Source organism: Podarcis pityusensis (assembly GCF_964106645.2).
Source record: "Podarcis pityusensis genome assembly, chromosome: 17".
NCBI classification, from domain to species: Eukaryota; Metazoa; Chordata; class Lepidosauria; order Squamata; family Lacertidae; genus Podarcis; species Podarcis pityusensis.
Window position 1 is genome coordinate 37065611 of NC_138042.1, and position 27552 is coordinate 37093162.

At 43.9% G+C, this 27552-nt stretch overlaps 1 protein-coding gene across 3 annotated transcripts; it reads left to right on the plus strand.

Annotated features, from left to right (window-relative positions):
- The first annotated feature begins 721 nt into the window (after positions 1–721).
- Positions 722–26248, plus strand: CLTA (clathrin light chain A). 3 transcript variants are annotated; one of them, XM_080987023.1, is made up of 7 exons: positions 722–1112; positions 14520–14557; positions 16291–16408; positions 17983–18094; positions 22127–22180; positions 24574–24609; positions 25758–26248. In XM_080987023.1, exons 1-7 carry the CDS (start codon positions 905–907, stop codon positions 25927–25929), a joined length of 738 nt encoding a protein of 245 aa, XP_080843149.1. In that variant the 5' UTR covers positions 722–904; the 3' UTR covers positions 25930–26248. The 3 variants fall into 3 exon arrangements, with proteins under 3 accessions (XP_080843149.1, XP_080843150.1, XP_080843151.1); XM_080987024.1 differs by lacking the exon at positions 22127–22180 and having other exon boundaries at positions 723–1112; XM_080987025.1 differs by lacking the exons at positions 22127–22180; positions 24574–24609 and having other exon boundaries at positions 729–1112.
- Positions 26249–27552: the final 1304 nt, after the last annotated feature.

Genomic DNA, 27552 nt, shown 5'->3' on the forward strand with positions numbered 1-27552 from the left:
CCATTACCAACATCATAGGAGCCTACACAACACAAAACACTGTTGCTGTATGTAGGTTTTATTTTAATTGTGTGTATATATATATATAATTGTTTCTAAATATATATCCAGGTTTTTTTCCCTTTAAAATTTTTTGGGGCCCCCAAGAGTGGGGCCCTAAGCTACAGCTTGTTTAGCTTATCCGTAAATCAGGCAGGACCAGGCCAGGATTTTAAGATTTGCTCGCCGTCCCATCGCCAGATTGTCACTTGGGGAGCGATGACATATACATTTTGCCCTCGAGCTTTCTGAACGGTGACTTATTTACTTATTTACTGCTCCGCCCGCTACAACTGCGTCTCATTTTTATCTAGTTTTCAGGGGGGGGAACGCCATCGACCGTTGCTGTGTTTTTATGCCAACCGTTTATAGAGATTCTCATGACTGAGAGATGCGCAGTTGCCCCTCACGAAACCATTCGGGCGCCGTCTTCCCCACAGCGCGACCGAGAAGAAAGCGGGAGAGGAAGCCGCCTCAAGCCTCAGCGAAGCGCCGGGCAGGCCGCGCGTGCGCACTATTAGGCCACACCGCCCCCTCAGCGGAGAAAGAGGGAAAGCGGGGGGAAGGGAGGTAGATCACGTGCGGCGCACCCCGCCAAGCCCGCCTCCTCGGCGCGCTGGTTGGCTCCCCGTTTCCGTCCCCCTCTCAGCCGGTTGGTGGCGCGGCGCCGTCGCTCTGGGGAGCTTTCCGTCTAAAAGGAGCGGGGAGGCAGTGCTGGAGTTGGCAGGTTCGCGGAGGCCGGAAGTCGTAGCCGAGTCCGTTAAACGGTCTTTCCTTGAGCGCTCTTCGGCTTCCCGCTCCCGCGCGGCCCGTTTGCTTCCGTTGGCTCCTTCCTGCCCCGCCCCTCCCTCCTCTTGCGCCCACCATGGCCGAGTTCGATCTCTTCAGCTCCCCTCAGCCGGCGGCGGGAAACGGAGCGCTGGGCGGCGGCGGCGGCGGCGGCGATGAGGACCCGGCCGCCGCCTTCCTGGCCCAGCAGGAGAACGAGATCGCGGGCATCGAGAACGACGAGGGCTACAGCATCCTGGAGAACGGCGAGGTGCCGGCGGGGATGCAGGAGGGGCTGTCCGCGGGTAAGCCGGGGGGGGGGGCGCGGAAAGCTGCGTTCACGTGATGGCTGGCACGTGTGAACGGGCTGACGCGGGTATAGTTCCTCCGCCGCGGCTTAGAGCTCTTGCAGTATTGGAGGGGGGGATGGCAACTACGGGGTAGCGCGTTCATGTGGCGCTTGTTCGGAGACGGGGCGGAGTAGAGATTGAGGGAGCGAAGGTAGTGAGGTGTAGTGGTTAGAGCATGCTAAACAGTGCTCGAAACTGAGCTATGAAAGCTTAGGAGCTAAATGGCACCTTAAACCTAGGTTATGGGCGCAACAATGGAACGTCTAGGCACACTTTTTTATAAGACTACAAAGCGGAAAATGAAGGAACTGCAGCTAAAATATTATGTTCATTTCTCACATGGTCTAGTCCTTCCCCTGCCCGCCCCCCCCCCATATTCTTAAGAGCAGGGGTAGGCAACCTAAGGCCCGGGGGCCGGATCTGGCCCAATCACTTTCTAAATCCGGCCTGTGGACGGTCCAGGAAGCAGCATGTTTTTACATGAGTAGAATGCGTCCTTTTATTTAAAATGCACCTCTGGGTTATTTGTGGGGCATAGGAATTCGTTTATTATTTTTTCAAAATCTAGTCCGGCCCCCCACAAGGTCTGAGGGACAGTGGACCGGCCCCCTGCTGAAAAGGTTTGCTGACCCCTGGATTAGAGAGTCTTACCTGGGCGAGACCAGTGTTCAAATCCCACACTCATGGCATGACCTTGCGACGGAGGCCAGTCAATGCCTCTCAGCCTAGTCTACCTCGCAGGGTTGCTGTGGGGATGAGATGAGGACGGGTGGAACCATATGCGATGCCTTGAGGTGCTTGGGAGGGAAATGCGACCAGTCAAGTGACTGGATCTCATCCGTTTGCATAGCCCGCTTTCGGCCCCACTTCTGGAACACAAGAATCACAGTACATACAAGCTGCTACTTATTACACTTGGCCGATTGCATGTGTGAACCGACATGATCTGCCTTTAACTGTTTTCTGTAGTCAGTTTAAATTGTTCAGCAGATCCAGTATTGTGTGACCCACCCGGGGGACTCTGTTCAACAAAATGTTCTAAGTCAATAAATATAGTAATTATATTTGAAATGTATAGCGCTTTGATTTAATGTTCTCCTTTAGTGAAATAAAAAAGATAAAACGTTTATTAAAAACTTACCCACACCAGGATTCTGCAGTTCAGATTTGCTGCTTCTGAGGCAGCCTCTACACACATCTTAAGGATCAATTCTCTTCTGTCCTCGTAAGTTTTTGGATTCAGCTGGGTATATTTCTTAACTATTTCACCCTAAGTGAGAGGGAAACACCATTAAGCTTCTCAGTACATACAAGCTGCTACTTATTACACTTGGGCGATTGCATGTGTGAACCCAACACAGAGAGGTCCTAAGGCGCTCCTCTTGCTTCAGGCAGAAAATCCAAGCTGCTTCACTCTCCTTGCACCTCTGGTGTTAGTCAAAGTAACCGGAGCAAGAGTAGCCTTTTAAACAATAACCTCTGGCCCCCAAATTTGGTGCTTGATGCATTTAAATGGGGGGAGGGCAGTGGTGGTTATTCAAGAGTCAAGGAGAGTTGGTGATGCAAAGGCGCAGGGCTACTGGTCTCTTATTCTCACTTCTCTGATTGCTACTCTTTAGTTTAGATCCTGATCCCAATTAGCTGGGAGCAGGCCCCATGGAATCCAATAGGACTTACTTCTGAGTAGACGTTGTTAAAATTGTGCTTCTAATCTTTTCCCCTCTCCTCCCCATCATTTTCATTAGTGGGCAGCTACCTTCCCTTCCTACATTTATTTAGGAAATGAAGCCCTCCAGTTTTTTTTGGTTTTTTTTTTTAAATCACTCTTTTGGATCCACACCCAATATTATGGCTTCCCAGCAATTGGCAAGCCAGGAGGCTTTGGGTTACCTGTAGGTAGGGTTTGATGGAGATGCCCATCCCTGTGTTTATTTCATTTTATCTTCTCAGAAGACACACGCTCTCAGAACATGGCGACTCTTTTTAAATAATTTCACCAAAAATGCTGGCTTATACAGTATAGTGCATCTTAAATACGCAAAATACTCTCAGTAGACCTTTTACAACAGAGGCTACTTTTGCTGAGGCACATTCTGGTGATTGTGAATTGCAGTGTCAAATCGCACTTAGGGCTGTATAGCAGGCTAATGGGGGAGATGAGGCCATTAGCTGGAAAAGCTCAAGCCAAACTCTTAGTCACGTAGAATTATAGTCTTGTAGAGTTTTATGGTACCCTGAGGATCATCTAGTCCAACCCCCAATGGGGCTCAAACCACAACCTTGAGATGGAGAATCTCATACTCTACCAATCACCTGCTGTGCTAGTGTTGCTCAGGTTGCAGTTGTAACCTCCCAAAGCTTAACCCCACCCACCCAGGTTCTTAAAAACATGACTCTTTTATTTTTGTCACTCAGTTTCTGCAGGTTTCATTATAGTAAATCTCTTCAATTCCGTCTTATCCTCTGTTGATAGATATTTTCTCGGTCATACTAAAGCAATAACTTGACTGTTCTGTGGTTTCCTGTTGAGTTTTTTGATCACGTGACAAGTCAGTTAACACAGCTCCAATATTTTATTTATTTATTTTAAAACTTGGACCCTGCATATTTTCAAGAAACCCTCAAGGTGTTTTTTTTTTTACAGCATTAAAATGGCCAGACGAGAGAGGGAGAGAGAGAATACACACGCTATTTTATGGAATTTTGTTCACCTGTTTTATATACATCACAGTGGACTCTACTGGGGGAAGAAAATAATAAAGAACAAAATATAAATTATAGACGTAATTATAAAACATACAGATCAGCAGCATATAAGACGGTAATAATGAGAAATTATCATTAACAAAACTCCAGAAAGCAATTAAATAACAAAGCAGTGATCAAAAAAAGGAACAACAGTAATTATAGCAGCAAAAACAAAAGGGAATAGGAAATGTGGGTTAAGTAGTGCTTGAGGGAGAATTTTTTTTTAATCATTGTATGTTTTGTGGACTTGGAGGCTCTTCTGAGTTCTGAAAGGTGGTATAAATTGATTTTATAAAAACTGGAGGTGAAATAATTTGCAGCAACACAAGAGATTACAGCAAACGACTTAACACACAACTGCAAAGCTGTCAAATGTAATTTAGACTAGCACAGAACATTGGTTGCGTTGTACTCGCAGCAATGATAACACGTGATCACTTCCCTCTGAAGCATAACTCAGCCTAGATCTGCCCAGTAGCAATTTTTCCTTTCCTGTGAGAGCTGTCATGCCCACAACATTGGGTGTCTTCTGCTATCTGCAGTTTTGGCTGATTATTCTCACTGAGAGGCAAGATTAACTATGGATTGAGCTAGTTACAGGGAACCAGGCAGAGGGCCTTCTCGGTAGTGGCGCCTGCCCTGTGGAGCGCCCTCCCATCACATGTCAGAGATAAACAACTACCTGACATTCAGAAGACATCTTAAGGCAGCCCTGTTCAGGGATTTTTTAACGTGTGACATCTTAGTGTATTTTTTGTCTTTGTGGAAGCTGCCCAGAGTGGCTGGGGAAACCCAGCCAGATGGGTGGGGTACAAATAAATTATTATTATTATTATTATTATTATTATTATTATTATCAGCAATAAATGAACTTGTCGAGTGCTAGAATGATTTGGGTAACGTGGTGGAGCCCAGTGAACTGAGTAGTACTGTATTTCTAAAACTAAAAGTACTGGGTTTCCTTTGAAACTTAAAAAAAAGAGAAAGACTGCTGGATACGGAATAATTCTTCAGAAAGTATTTCAGAGACATGAAGCAAACGGCTGATTCTCACTACTGACATTGCCAACTGGTTAGATCCATACCAGTATCATCTCAGTGTACTCTTGAAACAGGTCTCTTGTATTCTAGGCATCTCTTAGCTCTTTTTTTAAAAAGAATACCTAGATGCAGGTTCATTGCAGCAGTAAATGAAAGTATTAAAATGTCTTAAGATAAAGATAAGCTGCCCAGTACTAGTTCCTTGGAGTGTGGTTAAACTGACAGCAATAGGCCAGCACTAAACATAAGTATTGGGCATAAATAACGCTGACTCTGCAGCCTTACCCAGCTATATTTCTCCCCAGTGAGCTCATCTCTGGTATATCTAGTGCAGCTGAAGAAACGTGATGTTGCAGGCAGATTTGGGGGAAGTAAGACATTGGTTTGGAGGCAATTAGACTTCCCCAGCCTTTGTCTTCCCTTAAAATGTTTCTCCTCCTACTCTCCTTTATATATAATTGAGGGCATTCCAGGTTTTAAGCACATGGATATGTTGCATGCCATGCCATGCATTTTCTCCATTCTGGATGCTTGGAGTTATTAAATCAACTGGTTGACTTATCTTCCATCAGTGCAGAAAGGTGTTGGCTTCCTCTGGGACTGAAGCACACTTGGCGCTAGGAATTGGGAAAGCAAATGGTAAGGTGAAATGGAGCCAAACGAACATCTGGTTTTTAAGAATTGGCAGTTCTCTGCTGCTTCACTTTTTCTAAAAACAAAAACCTTCATCATTAGGTTGAAACAGTTGATTGGAGAATTCCATATCTGCTGCCAGCTGCCTTGTAAGAAGGAAAAGACGTTTGAGAGATGGATTCTTCTTCTCCAGCCCCTGTATTTTTCAAATTGTAAGCAGGAAAAGACAGGCTCATCAGTGAGATCAGTATTTAGCAGATCACTTGCCCATGCGACACTGGAGAAGATGACGAATGGGTACCACTACGAGAGAGCATTGACTATGTTCTAAATCACTCTTCCATGGGTATGTGGTTGGCCACTCAACATGGCCACTGGACTAGATAGGCATTTAGGCTGACCCAGCTCCCGTATTTTGCAAGGCAGCAATTTACACTTAACAGACCTAGTTAGTGCCACATGTGAGCCATGGGTATCTCTAGAACATGCCCCAGAAGCATCTGTAGCATGCTGGTGTAGTTTGGCAGATGCGCACAAGTTTCATCAACCCAGAAGTGGTTTCCTGAAGGTAAATGTTTGAATAGCTACTAGCCTACTTTATTTGAGGTTATAGCACTGGCTGTTGTTTTTTAAAGCCCTAGATGGGTCATGAGTGGGATACTGAAGCAATTGCTGCATCCTATATGGTCCTTCCTGTCTCTTAGGATCAGAAAGGGAGGCCCTGCTGTATGATCTGGTATGTTTGGCGGGCATATGAAAAAGGGCATTTCCCATTGTTTCACTAGGGTTGTGAAACCTGCTCTAGGATATTTACCAGGACTGTTTTCCCTGGTGTCTCCTGAAGACATTCTGGTTTCTTCAGGCATTTGGATGCGGTGTTAAAAGTGGCTTGACTTGCTCTTAATTTAAACTGCTGGTTGCTTGGGTTCTGCTTTTGAAAATGGAAAAGTGGGATCGAAATTAAGTGCCCTGATCTCAATAGTTTATTTACTGTTAGCACTTCAGAGAAAGACGCTTACTAGCACTATTGTCTTTGGCGAAATGACCCACACACTGTTTGAAAAACAGGAAATGGTAGTATAGAAAAACAATCTTTTGCACTATAATGGGAAAACATTTTCATGAAATGTGTGCTTTTTGTGACCAAGTACATGACAAATATGCTGATAGGAAGTTTGACTTGGACTTAATTCTTGTTTCAGGTGTACTGGGCCAAACCTTCAGAAATAGGATTCACTTTAAATCTGGACAGGCTCTTTCATCAACTTACTATAGTTGATGGATAGAAATAGGGCATGTATTAATAACGAAGTTGCCATTTTATGCAAGCACAGTGGGACTTGCATTCCACTAAGCTTTTGTGGAAAGATAACCAACTAGACTTGCTTAAGAGGTACTAATGAACTCTTTTTATCTTAGAATTCTGAAAGGCTTTGCCTATTTTTGCATGTAGAAGTTGCCTTTCTGCAGGTTGATATAAATAGGGAAAGAGAAGCAACGAAACTAGTTAAAACACTAACAGTACCCTCTCCCATTGCATACATGGCATTTGCCAGGATCCATCCCCTCTTCTGTTGAGGTGAGAGGTAAGTAGTAACCTGATTGGCTACCGAGATGCCTAAAAATTGTGTACCCCTACCAGTGAATTTTTACTTTCATTTGTGATACACTGGTAAATAGAAATACGTTGGCAAAGGCTGTCCAATTTCTTTCTTAATGCAGAGCGAAATTAACTAGCTACATGGGGACGAACTGCTTTTTTGCACCCTTGTTAATTTTAAGCACTTAAGCAGGGAGAGCAGCTGGGGATTTTGTGGATTTACTTTTTATAACTCGTAACCTTCCAGACCATCTTATTCAATTTGTTGCTATTGAAATGTGTGGCTTGTGCCAAGCTCGACTCTGATTTGGAATGAAATACGGTATCCCAGCGGTAGTTGTAGCATCTTAGGTGCTTTATTGAAACTACAGTGTGAGTAAAATTACATAGTAAGAATGACTGTTTTACGAGTGGGTGTCTATGAAAAGATGCCCTGGAGTATTCTGTAAGAGAGCTGATGACTCAGTAGCTTAGCAGCATTTCTCATATCTAAAAAGAACAATGTGGATATCCTGCAGTGATAGGTGATGGAGAGAAAATAACATTTCTTCTGATTTTCTAAAACTGAATTTCCCAGCGATCTTAAAACACAGTTTGTATTACTACTGTCATTCTCATTTCTGGATATTCAATATAGATAAGCACTTCTAAAAGCAAATATTCAAATGTTTTATGAACAGCCATTGACAGATTCCTGTAGCTGTCAATATGACTGCATCACCACATAGGCCTGGTTGAAATACTTACCTGGGCAGTAGTTCTTGGGAGATGGAAAGGTGGACACGCACCCTTCTCCTCTGTACACCTAAAGCATGGGTAGGCAAACTAAGGCCCGGGGGCCCAATCACCTTCTAAATCTGGCCTGTGGGCGGTCTGGGAATCAGCATATTTTTACATGAGTAGAATGTGTCCTTTTATTTAAAATGCATCTCTGGGGTATTTGTGGGGCCTGCCTGATGTTTTTACATGAGTAGAATGTGTGCTTTTATTTAAAAGGCATCTCTGGGTTATTTGTGGGGCATAGGAATTCATTCCTTCCCCCCAAATATAGTCTGGCCCCCCAACAAGGTCTGAGGGACAGTGAACCGGATCTCCTGGAAAAAGTTTGCCGACCCCTGACCTAAAGTAATGTATTATAGTCTTTTACATGGAAATCCACATGTACAGTTATTCTTCTGAAATAAAGGGGCAATAAAGGATAATGGAAATTGAGTCTCCATGGAGCCGCTGCATAATATATTACTTTGGTTGCATTGTGGAGAAGAGGTTCATGCTCTCACATGACTGGATTGCAATGCAGGTGAGTGTCAGAGTTCTGCTCTGCATCTTCCCAGTGTGGGCCCTCATTATGTTCCCACTTCGGAACTTTATTTTTATTCTAAGAATATACTCATTGGCACACTAGTACTTCACTTATTTATCAGAGTGGACTGTGTGGGGTGAAGAAACCATGTCTGCCCCCCATTTTTGAAAATATAAAGCCTGGCTGTCACCCGGATCTGTCTTGTGCCTTATGCATATTCCTGGTTAGGCAAGAAGCAGATGTAAAGAGTCTTTATATTAACAAAGCTGGAAATAAATTTTGCACGGTGTACTAGGGTCTATTGAAGCCAGACCAACATAAACTGCTTTTCCCTTTTACATGCCTTTGAGAGAACACCATATTTAGCAGTTGAGGACAGAATCTGTTATTAGCAGAAGATGACTTTTTGCATTTTTGAGACTTGTACTCCCTTAAACGTCTAGCCAATACTACACAATTGGGCTTCAGTTTGCTTACCATAGTATCCTATTATATATGAACTGGGAAATAGTGTTACCAGTGTGAGGAGAAAGCAGTTGCTTTCAAGTCCTGGTTTGCTCCATTCCTCAAACCAGTTTCTCAGAAACTGGTTAAATTAATCAAACTGTCTTTAGCGTGCAGCTTTAAGGCTTGTGCACATTGTGGATTAATAAAGTGGATTAGTGAGTTTGCATTTGTTTGCCTCTCTTCAGGCCTCTGAATTGCTGCGTTGGATTACTTTGCTCGAAACATTGTTCTAGGGAAGAGATGAGGTCATTGATATAGAGCCTCATGTCGCATATATTTTCATGTTCCCCATTTTTGATGTTTTGCCACAAGGGTTGGCAATCTTTTAGCCCCAAGATCCACGTAAAGTAGCAGCTGGGCAGTTTGGCGTAGGCTGGCACAAATGGAGGGTCACTATGAGAATGGCAAAAGCTCTAGTGTATCTTAAACATGTTCTTTTTTCTTCTTCACAATAATGTTTATTAATTTTCATACAAAAGCATAATTTTTAAAAAACAGAATAGACAATACTAAAGGGGGGGAGAGAAGAAAAAAGAAAAAAAAGAAGAGAAAATAAAGAGCATAAAATACTTCCCACATCCCATATAATACTACATACACTAAAACCTAATTAGTTAATTAAAATCCATCTTCATAAGCATATAACTTGACTTCCTCTGATCTCTTCCATCTGAATTTCCTTGTAATTAAATGTAGCAGTTTCCAATATCATTATTTGTTCTTTTTTTGCCTTCCAATGCTATTCCCTGAGCACCACACAGCCATCGCTGTCATCTGAGTAGTATGAAGTGCATCTTAGGACATCAAGTTCTAAATAGTTCCTACTTTAGCAAGGCTTGCACAGCTTAGGATCTCTACTGGGGTGCATACATTTTGGTCTTACAGCTGTTTTTGAAGTATAGTAGTTGTACCTTGGAAGTCAAACGGAATCCGTTCTGGAAGTCCATTCGACTTCAAAAGCATTTGGAAACCAAAGCGCAGCTTCTGATTGGCTACAGGAGGCTCCTGCAGCCAATTGGAAGCTGCGGAAGCCCCGCCAGACATTTGGCTTCCAAAAATAGTTCGCAAACTGGAACAGTCACTTCCGGTTTTCAATCGTTTGGGAGCCAAAACGTTCGACTCCCAAGGTGTTCGGGAACCAAGGCACAACTGTATCAACTTCATCATCATGTTAGTTTATTCATTTCCATAGTTAAACCATGGTCAAGATGGCTTACAACATGAAAAGATTTGCTCAATTAAAAAAATACCAGAAGTAGCCATAAGCAATAAATAAAAACATTTTAAAGTGGGGTTCTAGACTAGGGTTGGGGAACCATTTCAGTTCAAAGGCCACACTTCTTTGTTGTGGGGGCCACCAAAATACATCCATTCACCCATTCATTTTCTTACTCTTAACCTGCCACATTAAGGCTTGGAAAAAGATTCCTATTTCAGGATGCTTTTTTCAAGCCAGATTGTGTGGGGCCATTTCTGCTGAAGGCGGCGGTCACGCTGTGCAGAGAGTTGCATCAATTCACATATCTCGCTAACCTTTGAACCTGCACAAAAAGTAGATTAGCACTGTTCTCGTATTGCAGATTGGTTGTGGTGAGACTGAAATGTAGTAGCTTTGAGTAAATCCCTTGCGTTCATTGCTGGGGTAAGAAGATTTGAACCTGGAACTTCTTGTAAGTCACTTCTTTTGCTCTTACCAATTATGAAAATTGTACCTGCTTTTGTATTGGAAATTCCTTTTTAAAACCTTCAGGCTAAATGCATTTAGGTCTCTTAAAAGCCAGGATGGTGGCGTCAGTCTTGAGTCTATATCTTCACAGGACGGACCTGTGGTCTTGTTAGCATTGCTCAGTTTGAACCCACCTCAAGAAAGCAAATGTTGCTGTGATGGTTTAGGCAAGCGCTGCATATGCTCCAAATGAGAAAAAGGAAAGAGAAAAGGGAGCAAGGTTAGGAGAAATATATGTGCTTTCTTTGCCGTCTCAGGATGTTTTGTGGGCTGTATTTTGCTTGTTGAGTCACAGGGTGCCTAGGCTTGACTTCAACCTTCCTGTTCTGATAGTGTTTCCCCAAAGATAAGATGGTTTTGGATTTGTTAAAACAAAAACTGACCATGGGAAGCAGCTGTTTGTTCTTTCTGGCAGTTCTTGATAGCTTCTGTCTCCTTTGTTCTTAGTTTGTGGAAATAGGTCTTGCAAACGAATCTACACTTAGCTGATTCCTTCCTTGGAAGATACTGAAAGCAGTATACAGTCGTACCTCTGAAGCCAAACGCCTTTAAACCTTTTAGCTCCCGAACAGTCAAAAACCGGAAGTGATTGTTCTGGTTTTTGGACGTTTTTCAGAAGCCAAATGTCCGGCACGGCTTCCGTAGCTTCCAATTGGCTGCAGGAAGCTCCTGCAGCCAATCGTAAGCTGCGCCTTGGTTCTCAAACCATTTCGGGAGTCAAACGGACTCCCAGAACGGATTAAATTCAAGAACCAAGGTACGACTGTACTGTACTTGCAGGGCAGTGTCTCTTCCATGTCTGACTGCGTGCTAGCTTATAAACCTGGCCAGCAATTGTTATCCAGACTCTTAATACTAAATAATGTAGGCACTGAAATCTATACAATGTCGGGTGTTATTACGTCTGTGTAGTAAATCGGTTCCTAGTGTTGTGCACCCTTTTGCTCTGGTATTTTGCAGTATGAAGAGATGGCAGTGACTTGAGCTTGGTGAATTTTACTTAGAAGGATAGTCTAGATTGCTTTTCAAACCTCCTAAACAACTTGCAACGCCTTAAGAGACAGGAGTGGTGAAGAATACGTTTTAAAAATGGGAATGGGAAACCTGTGGCCTTCTAGAAGTTGCCTGGCTCCAGCTCTCATCATCCTTTATAGTCTGTTATGTTGTTGTAACTGGAGGGAGTTGAGAGTCCAGCTGCATCTGTCGGGAAGCACAGTAGTGTTTTGATGTACTAAAACAAAGTAATTAAATCATTTACTCAGTGTAAAATAAAAACCAACATTTAAGCAACTAAGGCCATAGATTTAAAAGCAAAGAGTGAAGAAATGAAAGCTTCTGTATTGCTAATTAAACACTGTTAAGCCCGATGAAAGAAATGTGCTTACTGCCTTCAAGTCTTTGGGGAGGGAATTCATCATGAGGTTGCTGTCACAGCATATGCAAATACCTAAAATACATATTTTCAGGCAATTCAGGTTAAGTTCCAAGGCAGTGTGTGCATCAGTGAAATAATGTATATTTGAAACGCTGTTGAAAAAGATTGCAAAAAGATTTTTGTGACAGTTTTGGGTCACTTCTGGGTTCAGTGTGATGCACGTATGTGCGGTCAGGCACATACTGAGTGTGCATAAATGGTGGGTTGCCTGTATTTACAAATACCTAAAAGAAATGGTACTGAATTTTATGATGCCATTGAGTTACCTTTGAGTAAACCTTAGTTTAACTTGTTGCTAATTATGGTTTTAGGGACGCGGGTGGCGCTGTGGGTTAAACCACTGAGCCTTGGGCTTGCCGATCAGAAGGTCGGCGGTTCGAATCCCCGCGACGGGGTGAGCTCCCGTTGCTTGGTCCCTGCTCCTGCCAACCTAGCAGTTCGAAAGCACGTCAAAGTGCAAGTAGATAAATAGGTACCATTCCGGCAGGAAGGTAAACGGCGTTTCCGTGCGCTGCTCTGGTTTGCCAGAAGCAGCTTAGTCATGCTGGCCACATGACCTGGAAGCTGTACACCGGCTGCCTCGGCCAATAAAGCGAGATGAGCGCCGCAACCTCAGAGTCGGCCACAACTGGACCTAATGGTCAGGGGTCCCTTTACCTTTAATTATGGTTTTAATGCTGATTAAGTGCTGCCTTGGGAGTGAAGGGAGGATTACAAATACCTTAAATAAGTAGATGTATGCCGTTTATGTAGCATTTCACCATTTTTTATAAATGCTAAGATAATGTTGTAAAGTATTTGTCCATTCCTGTGCTTCTGTACCATATGTTTTTGACACTTCTTCTGATGTTCACTAGTTCTGTGAGGTGAAATTCAGAGCGACACTGAGATCGCTGTCAGTGCAAGCATTTCGGCACAGTCTCCCCTCATTCCCCCCCTACTCTGTTCTGGGAGAACCAGGGTGGGGTACGTGGGAAGAGGGGAAAGCCCTGCTGCGCTAGTGGGACTCACTCCACTGGCTTCTGCTGGCACAACTATTTAGTTGAATCCAGTCCAAATCTAATACACCCCCCCCCCATTAATGCTGTATTCCAACACCTGAATAACCAGCTCTTAATCATTGGGATCGTTGTAGAGCAGGGGTAGCAAATGTGGTGCTGTCCAGATGTTGTGGGCTACAACTCTCCTTGGCCCTATTCTGCTTGGTCCGAGGTGATGGGAACAGAAGTACACAACATCTGGAGCGGTGTTAAAAACTCATATATATATATATATATATATATATATATATATATATGTATATATATGTATATATATATATAATCTCTTTAAGCAGAGGCTTGACAACCATATATCAGGAGTGCTCTGATGGTGTTTCCTGCTTGGCAGGGGGTTGGACTCGATGGCCCTTGTGGTCTCTTCCAACTCTTCTATGATTCTATATATAAGCTAGGTGCCAAATGGCCCCTTAAATCAAAGTTAGAGTTGCCAAAATGGAAGGTCTAGTTGCCATTTTGGGGCAATGGACTGACTGCGATTGATTCTCATTTAAACATCTGGCTAGTTCAGATGAAAACCTTGAGCCAGCTTAAGAGCTTTGAGTACTTAAAGAAGAAAAGTCACTTGATCCAGGGACAGTCCACATATATATTGACCTATTCCAACCACTTTTTCTTAATTGTGGCTGCTGCTGATCGGGCAGCACAGAAAAAAGCATTTTGGTTCCAGAAATTCATTTTTATTGTGCACCTAAAATATAACTGATAGAATTCTACAGGATGGGGTATTAGTGTGTGAAAACAGTCCAGATTCCCAGATGATGGGGATGTCAGGCGCTATCCTGGCACCTGGGCATCTTCACTTTGTCGCAGGTGGTTGAAAGCCATGTGCAAAATGTGCCTGTGTCTGATCTGGAGGGCACCAGGATGGCTATCCCTGCTGCATAGCTTATAAGAACTGAGCAGAGAATCTTTTCTGCCTACAAACTGAATGCTAGTACAAAGCATTCCAGGTGCTTCATAACCACAATTGATGGATGCTTTTTACAATAACCTTGTAGACTCCAAGATTATATTGCAGCAAGGGCAGGGGGTGAGGTTGAAAAGTAACGGATTCCCCAAGATCGCCAGGTGTGTTCTGGATGAGCCTCGGAACAGGTTTTATCTGCCTCTTGTTTGCCTCCAGTCTACACCATCCTTTTCCAATTCCCTGTTGAGAGAGTGCCTGAAGCCTGTGTCCTTGCAGCTATGAAAAACCCTCCAGTCTTTTCCCTCCTTACATACTCTTTGAACTGCGGTTATTGTCTTGAAAAACACTTTCTTGTAAAAAGAAAAAAAAACTAACACAGATAAATTCTTCTTCTTCTACAGATTCAATTGACGGGGTGACGAACGGTGATGTCTACCAGGTAAATGGAAGTGAAATGAGCTTTAAAGCAACTCTAGTTATTGGATGACTCTCCCGATAAAGAGTTTTATTATTCCTCTGGCTTTTGCTCCCATCCAGACCGTCAGCAGATTTGCGCTCGATTGCCGTAATGGTGTTTTCCTCTTACATGCCAGAGTTGGCAAAGGTCAACAAGCCCATTCTTTAACTGAACAAGGGTGGAAGGGCCAGGCAATGGGTTTTGTGGGTTAAAAGCACTGTCAGTCCTCATCTGCCTCTCCACAGCCCACACACCCAAGAATGAGCAACTGAGGTGGATGAAAGGAAGAGCTCTAAAGGCTTCCATTACTGTCCTCGTGGGAAGAGGTAATCTCTTGCCTCTGTCTACACGGAAGGGAAAGAAGCAGAGGTGCCTTAAAGCACGGGTAGAGCAGGGAATTAATCAGGAAGTCCTTAGATGGGGTGCCAGTTGCCTGCTTCTGCCACAAAAAATGGATTTTAAAATGTGCATTTTCCATTTTGGGAAGCTGTGCCTGGCACATGATCAGTGTGTTTACAAGTGCATGTTTTTCTTTTTCTACTTTATTTTATTTTTTGCTATATTTGTACCCCACCTTTCCACCAAGAAACTATGGGTGGCATATATGGTTCTCCCCCTCCCTATTATATCCTCACACCAACCCATTGAGGCCCAAGTTTGCCCCAGTGAGCTCCATGGCTGAATGAAGAGTTGAACCTGGGTTTGCCACCCGCTAGTCTGGCACACCAACTATTAAAGTATGTTGGTGTTTCGGCAGCAAGGGTGTCATATATCTGTCTGAATTTGTCCTTTTAAAGCAGCAGATGTACCCCTCTAAAAGTCTGGATTTGGGAAAGCAATGCAGCCTAACTAGTATGGGTTGTTGTTAAAGATCAGTGACATCAAACTTAATGATAGTAGGGAAAATCCAACATGAACTAGGGATTTATTGTATCAGCTGCTTATTTTCTTCCATCACTTTGTATTTTGGAGAGAATTGTTAGATAATTTGTCTTGTCTTGGTGCATTCTATAAAACGCAGTTTCCAAAACTTGGGTCTCCAGCTGTTTTTTGGACTACAGCTATCATCCCTAGGTAGCAGGATCAGTGATCAGGGATGATGTGAACTATAGTCCAAAAACAGCTGAAGACCCAAGTTTCGGAAACCCTACTATAAAGCAACAGTCTTCTGAATACCGCTGACTTGCTGTAAAACAGGTGATGGGTAACCAGTGTTGTGGGATGGGTGGGAGGAAAAAGACTCATCAATATGTCAGTTTGACATGTTCCTTGGGTACTTCTTTCTCTTCCTGCTCCCTACACATTAATTGTTGCAGGGGTGCAGTCCAGGTACCTCCTACAGGTTAGTATTGTGATGGTTGCTGACACAAGAGTTGCTTCTAATCTGTTAATTAGGAGTGGAGGCAATTTAGGTTTACTATTTCATATAGGTAGGTAGGTAGTCTGGACTAGCAGTTGAGGCAGGTAGCTCTTTTTCTTAAAGACCAGCCAGAATCCCTGTTTTCTGCCCTTGTTTAAAACATTCCCCGCCCCCTTCATTTGAAGCTAATGTCTTATGGCAGTCTCCCTGCACTAGTCATTTTGCTCAAATCTCTTCACCCTTAGATCCTGCTAATTTTTAAAGTTTTTTACTACAAAAGTAGCACTATTTTAAGGAACTGCATTTTTATCCAATGGCTATCACAAAATGATTGATCTTTTTTGTGCGGTTCAAGGAGAGCAACGGTCCGACGGACTGCTATGCAGCTATTTCGCAAGCCGATCGTTTGCAGACAGAACCAGAGAGCATCCGCAAATGGAGAGAAGAGCAGCTGGAGCGTCTAGAAGTACTTGGTAAGGGCCAAGGAACATGCCCACTTCTACCCTAGCTTCTGACAAGACCTAAAGAGCAGTGACGGTGCCTCCATCCCTTGTTCTGAGATGCAGTCAAGGGCCGGTTTGACCCCCATCCCAGTGTGAATAGCAGAATTGGTTGGGATCTCCTTGAATGCACCTCCCTCGCTTTTGCACATAAGAGGAGAAATCTATTACCGCTTCTGTTGCAGTTCTGTTGCCCTCTGCTTGCAATGCGCATAGGAGACCTTGTCTGAACAGCCTCAGCACTGGGTCCTGCACTAGGGACTAGATGAGAAAGATCCTGGAGACTGTTGGTCATCGTCAGACCCTCCGTTGCCTTTCCCTTCTGTAGCTCCTTTTGCCATAATGGCCCATTTTAAGAATTAGTGCCTTGCTTCAACACAGGAGAGAAGCCTGATTCCTTATTGCCTTATGTATAGCTTCCTATAGGCAGCGTTGGGTAAGCACAAAGTACACAATTAAATTTCTTGCCTATAGTAACTCAAACTCCTGGAAATTAATGCAAATATATATAGTTACCCCTATCTTGTATATTTCTCCTTTTGCCAGTTATGAGGGAGGGGTTGCATTGGCAATGCCAGCTTTAGTGTCCTGAACTCCTAACCTGGGCTGGGTGACCAGCAGCCCTCTAGATCAGGGGTCAGCAACCTTTTTCAGCCGTGGGCTGGTCCACTGTCCCTCAGACCTTCTGGGGGGGATGGACTATATTTCGAAGGGAAAAAAAATTAACGAGTTCATATCCCCAGCAAATAACCCAGAGATGCATTTTAAATAAAAGGACACATTCTACTCATGTAAAAACACCAGGCAGGCCCCACAAATAACCCAGAGATGGATTTTAAATAAAAGGACACATGTAAAAACACGCTGATTCCTGGACCGTCCGCTGGCCAGATTGAGAAGGCGATTGGGCCGCATCCGGCCCCCGGGCCTTAGTTTGCTTACCTCTGCTCTAGATGATTCTAGATTCCAACACCATCCATAACCATTGACCCTGGAAGTTGGGAGTCCACCAGCCTCTAGGGGAAGCCTCAGTTCCCCCTTCCTTACATGACCGCTGGCAATCTTAGTCAACTGATCCTCTGTTTGCCCATACATTGAAGCAACTCTTGCAACCGATGGGGCGAGGGACTTCTCATTTTTTTAAAAAAGAAAGAACAAATGAGAGCAGAGTTAAGAACTGCTGTGGGTGTTGGTCAGTCTGGTGAACATTTGCAAAATTACATGGATCGTTTGGGAAATGGAGATAGAACAGACAAACTTGTGCTACCGGTTGAGCTTGTGTACCTGAAGCTAATGCTTATCTGTGGATTCAAACCACTGAGCCCCTCTGTCCCTGCTCCAACAGCCCTTTAATCCAACATTGTTACTGTCAACATCGGGAGCATTTTGGATATCAAGCTGACTGGTTTCTGCTAGTGTGGTGACTCTTCGCCCTCCAGCAGCTCCCTGCCTCCCAAAGCCTTTGCCTACTTATAGTTCAGAATCTTAGCTATATTTAGCTCTGAGAGCAAATGTCCGTTCATTCTCGTCTGCCTCTGTTTTAAAAGATGCAAACTCTCGAAAGCAAGAAGCAGAGTGGAAAGAGAAGGCGATAAAGGAGTTGGAGGAATGGTATGCGAGACAAGACGAGCAGCTACAGAAAACGAAAGTGAACAATAGGTAAGGAGGGTTTGCCAGCTCTTGTGGAGGGGACTGAGAGGTGGCTGTGGATCAGCTGAAGCCCAGTTGGCATTCTCTGGTGTATGGCCCAGTGCCAGCATGGTGTTGGCCCCCTGCAAACCATAAATAGTAAGTGGGAAGCCAGTCCTCCCTTCTCTTGTGTGAATTCCTCTGCCACTCCCTTCCATTGCTTGCCATTTTTAACTTTGGTGCGGTTATTACACTAAATGATGGGTGAGGCCTGTGGAGGGAATCCCCTTCCTTTGGACAGAAATGGCAAGGAAGCAGTTATTCCCAAGATTAGGTTTGTTGTGATTTGCAGGGAGTTGCCATTGTGCCTGCACCGGATCCCTTATGATAAGCCCGACTGTTGCCAGAGTCCTGTGGGTACCACTCCTGAAGATCAGACCTTGGTTACGACATGCTGCTATTTGTATAGGCAGAACCCTGTAACATGCAAGTTAAGAATGGCATACAGTGGTGCCCCGCAAGACGAATGCCTTGCAAGACGGAAAACCCGCTAGACGAAAGGGTTTTCCGTTTTTCAATGCGCTTCGCAGGACGAATTTCCCTATGGGCTTGCTTCGCAAGACGAAAATGTCTTGCGAGTCTTGAGATTTGTTTTCGCCCCCCCCCCCTTTTCTAAGCCGCTAATAGCCTTTTAGCTGCTAAGCCGCTAAGCCTTTAATAGCCGCTAAACCGCTAATAGCGCTAATCCGCTAAGCCGCTAATAGGGTTGCTTCGCAAGACGAAAAAACCGCTAGACGAAGATACTCGCGGAACGGATTAATTTCGTCTTGCGAGGCACCACTGTATTCCTTGTACAATAATGGGGAAGGCAAAAGAAGTACAGTGGTACCTTGGTTCTCAAACTTAATCCGTTCTGGAAGTCCTTTCCAAATCCAAAGCGTTCCAAAACCAAGGCACGCTTTCCCATAGAAAGTAATGCAGAACAGATTAATCCATTCCAGACTTTTAAAAACAACCCCTAAAGCAGCAGTTGAACATGAAGCATGCTAGAACATGCTAAAACAGCAGTTGAACATAACAAGCAATAATCAATGTACTACACTATAAAATAAATAAGACAGTATTGTAGATGATTAAAATTAAAAAAAAATCTTACCTGCACTGATGATAGTCATTGTTTGGATGAGGGCCTTTTATCCATTTCTGCAGTCACACAATCAATCAATCAATCAATCAATCAGTAGCTGAACTGGGTTCCACACAGTCACAAAAACAAATTAACTGAAAAACGCAAAATAAATACCAAAAACAATAAGCGCCAAACTTAATCCATTCCGGACGTCGTTTGACTTCCAAAATGTTTGAAAACCAAGGCACAGCTTCTGATCATAGCTGTCAACTTTTCCCTTTTCTTGTGAGGAATGCTATTCAGAATAAGGGAATTTCCCTTTAAAAAAGGTAGACGTTGACAGCTATGCTTCTGATTGGTGCAGGCACCCCAGAAAAAGTAGCCGACAGCCGAATCAGACGTTTTGCTTCCAAAAAATGTTCCAAAACCAGAACACTTTTTTGGTGTTTGAGAACTAAGGTACCACTGTATTATGATGCTAAGCAGCCCTTCTAAGAGCTACATGTTCTTTCCCATGTGTCCTTAAAAAAAAAAAAACCTAACTCTGCTTATGGCAAGTCTGGAAAAGAAAAAGGTGACATGCTGAATTCAGAATAGTTGCGCTTTCTCATGCCAGCAAGGTGAACAGGCTTTATCGTGCAATTCAACACGATCATGAAACTAGGCCACACAAGCTGCTCAACAGCCTCCCATGCTGTGTAGTAATCCTCTTTTTATTAAAGGGGCTTTTTTCTGTAGTAGTTGTGATTCTTCAGGGCAAAAGTCTTTTTCAAAGAGAATGAGTAAAAGAAAAAATTGCAGGGTGTAGCCAAATCTTTGAGCATGTCTCAAAAGAGGAGTTGGAACTCTAATGGTGATTAGTCCTGGGGAAGCCAGTATAGAGCCGGATTGCGTTGCCAGCTTTATGCCAGTATTAATTTAAAACACTTGGCATTGTCTGGGCTTTCTTCTCAAGCCGTATGCTTGGACGCATAATAATGGCAGCAATGATTCACTAGGACTCAGGCACAATCCACTGGGTGTCCTCAGCCGATGGAAATTGGCGGAACCAGTGAGACTTCAGCAGAACACGAATGCATAGTTGTATTCAGTGTGTCTTGCCCTGAGAGCCTTTTTTTGCATGTTTGTTGCTGAAGGCCTCCTTTATAAATCAACTAACAAAATAAATACTCTATTGTAGGACTCCCTGAGAAGTAGTAAGCAGGCCACTCATTTAATTGAGCCTAAGTGTACTTTGCTCTCTGGTTACGGTGTATTGACTTAAGATATTGTGGGTGGGAGTATCTTATAGAGGAGGAGATTTTGTAGGACAAAATCTGATGATGGTGGTATAAATTAGCAGGGAGGTAGCCTGGTCTTTGTCTGCTTATTGCACTTAGCTGATCATTTGTTCAGTCCTTTTTTCCCTCTCATTCTCCCCCCCCCCCCCGACTTTCTATAAACGGCTAACTGCCTTTTATCTTAAGAACCAACTCTCAAATCTAGAAGAAACCTGCTTCCTTCTTGTTGAAAACTACAAGCAGCCAAAGGAGGAAAGCAGAATTCTGTCATTCCTCAAAAATGTTCAGGGTGGGGTGCCTGAAGTCACCTTTTCTGTTTTGCCAACAACCTCTGATGTTTTAGGCTAAAATGTGGCTATTTATCCAAGGCTGTGGATGGAGCTTTGTGGCCAAAATGTGGATTTGAACTCAGGGCATCCTAGTCCTATTTACTAGTGGCAGATGAGTCAGTGGTAGCACAGGTTTTTGAACCCTGTTTTTGTGCCTTTTTCATAACCTAGTAAAGCAGCTGGGTCTATAAAACCAACAAGTTAAAAATCTACCAAATCCACAGTATGCTATTTTTGTTTCAGGTGACCAATAATTCAAATTAATACTAATATATTCCTGCCTAGGATAGTTCAGAAGTCCTATAGCTGCATTTCTTCTTATTTATCCTCCACTTTTTCTTAACAGATCAATAAAATATTATCCCCACCCCCACCCCACCTCAAAAAAAGTCTTATAGCGTTCAGTTACCTTGGATTGGTCATGAAATTAAGGATTACCGTATTTTTCCATGTATAACATGCCCCCTTGTATAAGACGCCCCCTATTTTGGGGGACTCAAAACTAAGAAAATGGGGAGGAGATTGCCCTCATGAAAAGACTACCCCCCTTTTTAAAACATTATTTTTAGTAAAAAAAAACAACAACCTTGCCTAACAGTAGTTGAAAAACATGGAAAAGTACAGTATTTCTTCCTTTAATTGCTAGGCTCTTAAGACAGAAGACTGAATTTGTCTCTTACTTAGCTAAGTTTCGCAGTGCTGCAGTTTTGAAACTTGTACAAATATGCAAACTGTTGAAAATGGGGGACGACATGACAGAGAGCACAGATGTCACAGGGCAGTTTGCTGGTGCAGACATAATGCTTGCCTGTACCAACCACGGTGTGCAGATTGGGAGCCAGCCTCGTGAACTTGCGCTCGTTTGCTTTCTGGCGCAATTCTCTTCCTTTCTTGGCCTTAACCAAAGCACTAACACAAATGCCTAATGCAAGCCCAGGGCCCTAGTGAATCACAGTTTACAAATCTATTTCAGTAGTCACAAGCAGAGTGCCTTGGTTTGCATTGGTGCACCTGTAATGCAGAACCATAAGGAAGGCCTGGGCTGGGAGGGGGGGGGGTGGTAGAGTCCGACTCTCAGTATGAAAATTATGCTGTGATGGGAACCAGCCTTGTACCTGCTCTGGACCAGAGCATCCTTTTAACGATGCTTAAACCATTTTCTTAATATTTTTCCTGCCTGGTAATTTCTTAATATTTCTAAGGTCTTGTTGCATGTTTTAATATATTAAGCCTAATACGACTACAGCTGTTTTTTCCTTCTGCTTATTCTTCTCTTTTTCTCTCCTGCCTGCTTGCCTCTTCTGTGGACCACCTTGCCACCTAGGGTGGCAGACGAAGCTTTCTTCAAACAACCCTTCGCTGACATGATTGGTTATGTGTATGTTGCCTAACTACTGTTTTGTTCGTTCGTTTGAACCATTCTCCATCAGCTTCAGTTAGCACTTCTGATCTGTGAGGCTCACTGTTCTCAAAGTGTCCCGAGAACAAACAACTTGGGGCAGAGAGGCACGTTCTGCAATAGAGCAAATAGCAAGGATCCAGGATGTGGGAAGGATGTGGGGCAGGGCGAGTACAGCTTTCATTCATAAGATGGAAAGGCCTATTTAGTGGTGATGATAAAGTAGGAAAGAATACTGATGCTCAGCGATGGCCATCTGGCATCTTTGCAGCCACATCTGGTCCATGAAGCAATTCATGGGACCCTTGGCTGTCCTCCCAACTTTTAATCAACATATAATGAAAGTTTACAAGTAAAACTGAAAGAAGGAAGAGGGGCTTCCTAAGCTGGAAGGAGAGATGTTCCACAGCTAATATTTTTCTCATTTGGCTTTTGAATAAAATGCTGAAGACTTTAATTTCTGGGTGGCACAGATTTGATTAGAGCCTGACAATCCATGAAAGGATGTAGATTGTACTGCAAAACAGACTTACTCCCTAGTCCAGGGATCAGCAACCTTTGGCCCATGAGCCACAAGCAGCCCACGGGCCACCCCCGAACCGATCTGCCTGCTCGACGAGTCCCCATGAGCGATCCAACCCATGGAGTGATCTCCACGGCAGTGAACCAGCCCAGGCGAGGTAAACCTTGCCAGCCCCTGCCTAGTCTGACAGCTGATGAGAGAACAGCATGGTTTCTGTTACTATATGGGAGATGGCCATCCATGCTGTGGCTGAAATAAAATAGTAGGATTGAACATTGCTTGCTGCTAAGTCACACTGCCGAGTTCTGTAAGTCTTGTAGGAAGCGGGTCTGCCTGAAAGGGAGCTGTCAAAGGTATGTTGGAAAGGAAATGCCTCTTAACAAAGCGCAGTTGAGATTTTCCCCAACTAAATTAAGCTGACAGGTATTTGGAAATCTGAAGATTGGAAGAACTAGTGCTTGGTTATTTCTGTGTGCCAGCAGCTAGGTGCTAAACAGCAACATATTGCGCAGTTTATCTGGCCATATAAAGTTGGGTGCCAGGAGCATGTCCAACTTCAGAGCTGCATGTGTGCTATAATAGCTTTAAAAAGCTGTGCTTGATGAGCAGTAAGTAGTATATAAAACACAGGATAGGAGTCAGTAGGGAGTGCAGAAGGCTTGGATGCATTTTATCAAATTAATTGATTAAAATGCCAATTATGTTGGCATGAAGTATGGTAGGACTGCTATATACTACATGAATAGGTCAGATTTGTTGTACTTCATATAGAGAAGAAATAACCAGTATCTTTCTATTTCTGGAAGTTAGACTTTTTTTTACTCTAATATTAGATTCATTTGTCTGATATTCTTCTACACCAACCTCAAATCTACAGGATGACCATTTCCGTACTAGGAGTGCTTGCACACGTGATGTTTCTTGGTTGGTTGGTACTCTGAATTAGGAAGTCTTCCACCCTGCAGTGCACATACTGAGAACGTGATGGTCCCTATGCTGGTTAGTGCTAGTCAAGACTGAGGAGCAGGATCGTCATAGGAGGCAGAGCTCTTGCCTTGCCAAATAGTGGCAATGCTTCTAAGCCAGCCTTCCCCAGCCTTGGGTCTTGAGACGTTGATGGATTACAAAACCTGTCATCCCCAGTCAGCATGGCCAATGGCTGGGGATAACAGGAGTTGCTGTCCTGCAACATCCGGGGACCCAAAATTAGGGAAGGCTGCTCCAAGCAATGAAAAGGAGCAAGAGCAACACAGTGCCCTTGTTGCTTGTTTGGTTTTTGAAAGCCGTCCCCCCAGTGACAAGATCAGGAGGCGGCAGAAGTTGCTCTGCCTCCAACTTCATGGGGCAAGCTTTATTTGATTGACATGGCCCCACTCAAATGACCCATTGGGAAAAACAGATCAAACTGGTGACCCCTTATACATCAGATCCTTCCTGTTTCACAGCCTGTCTGGTCCACCAGGAGAGATTCATGACAGCACCTGAAGAGGCAGATGGTTCTTGCATGCAAGTTTCTGTTTCGTGTCTTGTATTTAAAGCCCACCCCCCTACCGGTGGGAATTTGGTTTGACAGTTACCTAGAATAGTGTTGGACTTGTGAAATGCTGGACTCACAGGTGGTGTTTGCCCTTTTCTGTTAATGCAGAAGGACTTGTTTCCCGTAGCCAGTGGGGAAGAAAATTCTGCAGTGCCGTTGCTGCAGGATAACATGGGTGGCATGTTTTCCTGACTGTAGACGGTGCTGCAAGAAGTGCATGTCTGGCCAGCTTTACTTATCATCTGCATTATGCTCATTTTCATTTTCTATATCTGACTTAAACTCTCCTTCTTGTTTCTCTTCACCTTTAAGCACAAACATAAACCATCCTTGCTACAGCCTAGAACAGTTAAGTAAATTCTTCACTGCCCCTTAAGTGTCTTTGTCACATGAAATAGCAGTGTTGTAGTGACCCCCTCGTCATCAGTGGTGTTTGTAAAATACAATCATCCTTGTGAACTGTGCTTAACCTCATGGGATCCATCATCATTGCTTCTTTTCTATACTGCTTGTTGGAGTAGATGAAGTCATCCTCTTCCCTCTCCCATAATTAGGGTGCTCACGGCATCCGCCCATGTGTGAAATCCAGGGCATCACTGTTTGCTTTAACTAGCCGTTGGGGGTGGGAATCATTTTGTTCATGCAATACGGTTAGCAGTGCACCAGTGTTGGAAGGATAACATAGATTCTTACAGAGATGTCCACTGAGCACAACTGTGTGTATGGAGGAATAGGCAAAGTTATCCTCTGAGCTGACCTTTTGTTGATCTCTCCTGCTCCAACCGATACCATCAAGTCCATAGCACTTACAAGCATGAGGCCTGTGACTCTTTTGCTGCTTCACCATAGCACTGGAAATGCTGTCATATACTCTCTTACACTATGGTTTTGTGAGCTTTGGAAATGGTGGCATTTGAAAACTTTAAGGGCAGTTTTTAGTACAAATTCCTAGCATACTCAACCGGGATGGTTAGCGCCCCCCCCCCCCAAGAATGTGTGCCCTATCCAAAACTTGAGGATGATAAGGAGATTGGAATCTTGCCTGACCCTACCAGTTAATCTGAATTCTGTGCATTGGATGATGTCATGTTTGCACAGGGACCTCTGCATGTAAAGTCCACCCTTTGGGGCTCCAATTACATAAACTGCACACCTTGATTTTGTGGCAGTCCCAGTCTCCCTCGCTATACATAGCCGGTGTACCCTTGAACAGCATCATGAAGGTACCTTGTAGTTCAAGGCTGGGTTTATACTGTTCGCTTAAATTAAACACCTGTATTCCAACATTTTACCTGGCTTCTCCGGTCCTGTGGGCCTGACTCGCTACCCCATCTCCCTTGTCAGGACTTTTTGGGGAGGAGGATGTGGGGGAAGACCTCAAGGTGCTTGAAGCCCATTGTGTGTAGGGGCGAGGGATGGATTCCAGGAAGCAAGGGGCTCCTGGGGGCAGGGAATGTCCACGGATGAAATCAAACATTGCACTGCATTGCTTCTAGGGCAGCTGAAGAAGCCTTTGTGAACGATGTTGACGAATCTTCCCCAGGCACTGAGTGGGAACGTGTGGCTCGGCTCTGTGACTTTAACCCCAAGTCAAGTAAGCAGGCAAAGGATGTGTCCCGCATGCGCTCGGTGCTGATTTCACTCAAGCAGGCTCCGCTGGTTCGCTGAAGGGGAAAGCGCACGCCACACTACAAATGCAATATCTTTAACTTTACTCAGAGAAGCTGTGTTTGCAGTAATTGGATTAATTATGTTTCAATGTTTTTTGGGTTTTTTTTTTTTGTTTGGGACCAAACCTCATGACGTACTTAGAGTTTGATCATTGTTTTGTGATTGCATGTTTTTTTTTTCTCCTCCTCCCCCTTATCCGTGTCCTCCTGGTTGTACATTACTGGGAAGAGACGTCAAGAACTGTAGTCTTTGGGCTGTCTGGCGCAGAGACTTCACTTTCAGCTGTACTGAAAATTAAAGATCTGTTTAAGCGGCATTCTTGTGTGGGATTTAATAAGGCAACTTTCTTGTTAAAGCTTGCATAGTAGCTAGGCTCGGGCCTGTATGGGTGCTAATTTTAAAGAATGTGTTTCGAAGCAATCACGTTCTTAATGGTCCTATAAAAGGTAAAGCAAATGGAGTTCTCTTTTTACAGTTATTGTCCAATGCTCCTTCCACTGTGTTGTTTTTTTACAAGAGGCTTTACCCCCTACAGCTGTGCCTTCAGTGGAATAAGCTGTAGCACCAGGTATTAAGGCAGATGGCTTGGGGGTTGTTTCATACATTCCCCCCTCCTCTAACTGTTAGCTCTTGGCTGGTGTGTGTTTAGAGGAATGGTAGAAAAAACTGAAAGTGGTTAACAGAAACTGGGTCCAACAAATGGAACCTGTAGGTAGGTTTGGGGATGGGGGATGTCTCTGGTGCGAAAAGGGTTTCCAAATCCAGAACCTGAGGGCACTTAAATTTTTTCCAGATGGCAGCAGGGAAATTTTCTTCAGTGGCAGAAGTCATTCTTGAGTGATACAACAGGAAAAACCTGTATGTAGCTGGTGAAATTATATTTGCTGTCAAACAAACAAATGGCTGGAACTTGCCAATGCTGTTCTTAGCATGTGGCAATAGTTTAGCTTTCTGCCTAAAAGCCACCTCCAAAAGGTGTAACTGCTATTCTTTTGAGGGCAGTGTGGATTGTTTTAATTCCTTTGTTGGACTCCAGAGGCTGGACCAACTCAAGCATCCTATTAAACAGCCAGTCTCCTAGGGAAAATGTCATCCACCCCCTTGTCCCACCTTAACCAGAAAAGCTGGGTCCCCCCCCCCCCTTGCAACTCTCATTGAACAAACTTCCACATTAATACTAACACTAACAAGCTTTCTTCATTTTATTGCTAGCTTGGTGGGGATGGAGGGGTGAGAGGCAGTCTCCACAATAAGAGCTGGAAGTGTTTCTAATTTCAGGAATGTCTCCTAGCTTGCCCTACCCAGTGGCATAGGAGTGTACTGTGTTGGCAACCTCCACATTTCTCAGAGAGTTCCCTTAGTGGCTGGCCAGAGGGAGAACCTCCGGAGTGTGGTTTAGTAGCTGTGTTCTGCACACGGCTAAGTAGGCCAGGTGTGGGGAAACATTGCTCCCCAGAAGATGCTGAACTTCCAACTTGCACCATCCCCAGCATGAATGGCAGATGTTGCATAACTCTGTCAGTAGAGCATGAGAGATTTTCCTGCATCGCAGGGGGTTGGACTAGATGACCCTTATGGTCTCTTCTCTACAATCCTAGGATTCTAGCTGACCAGGGATGA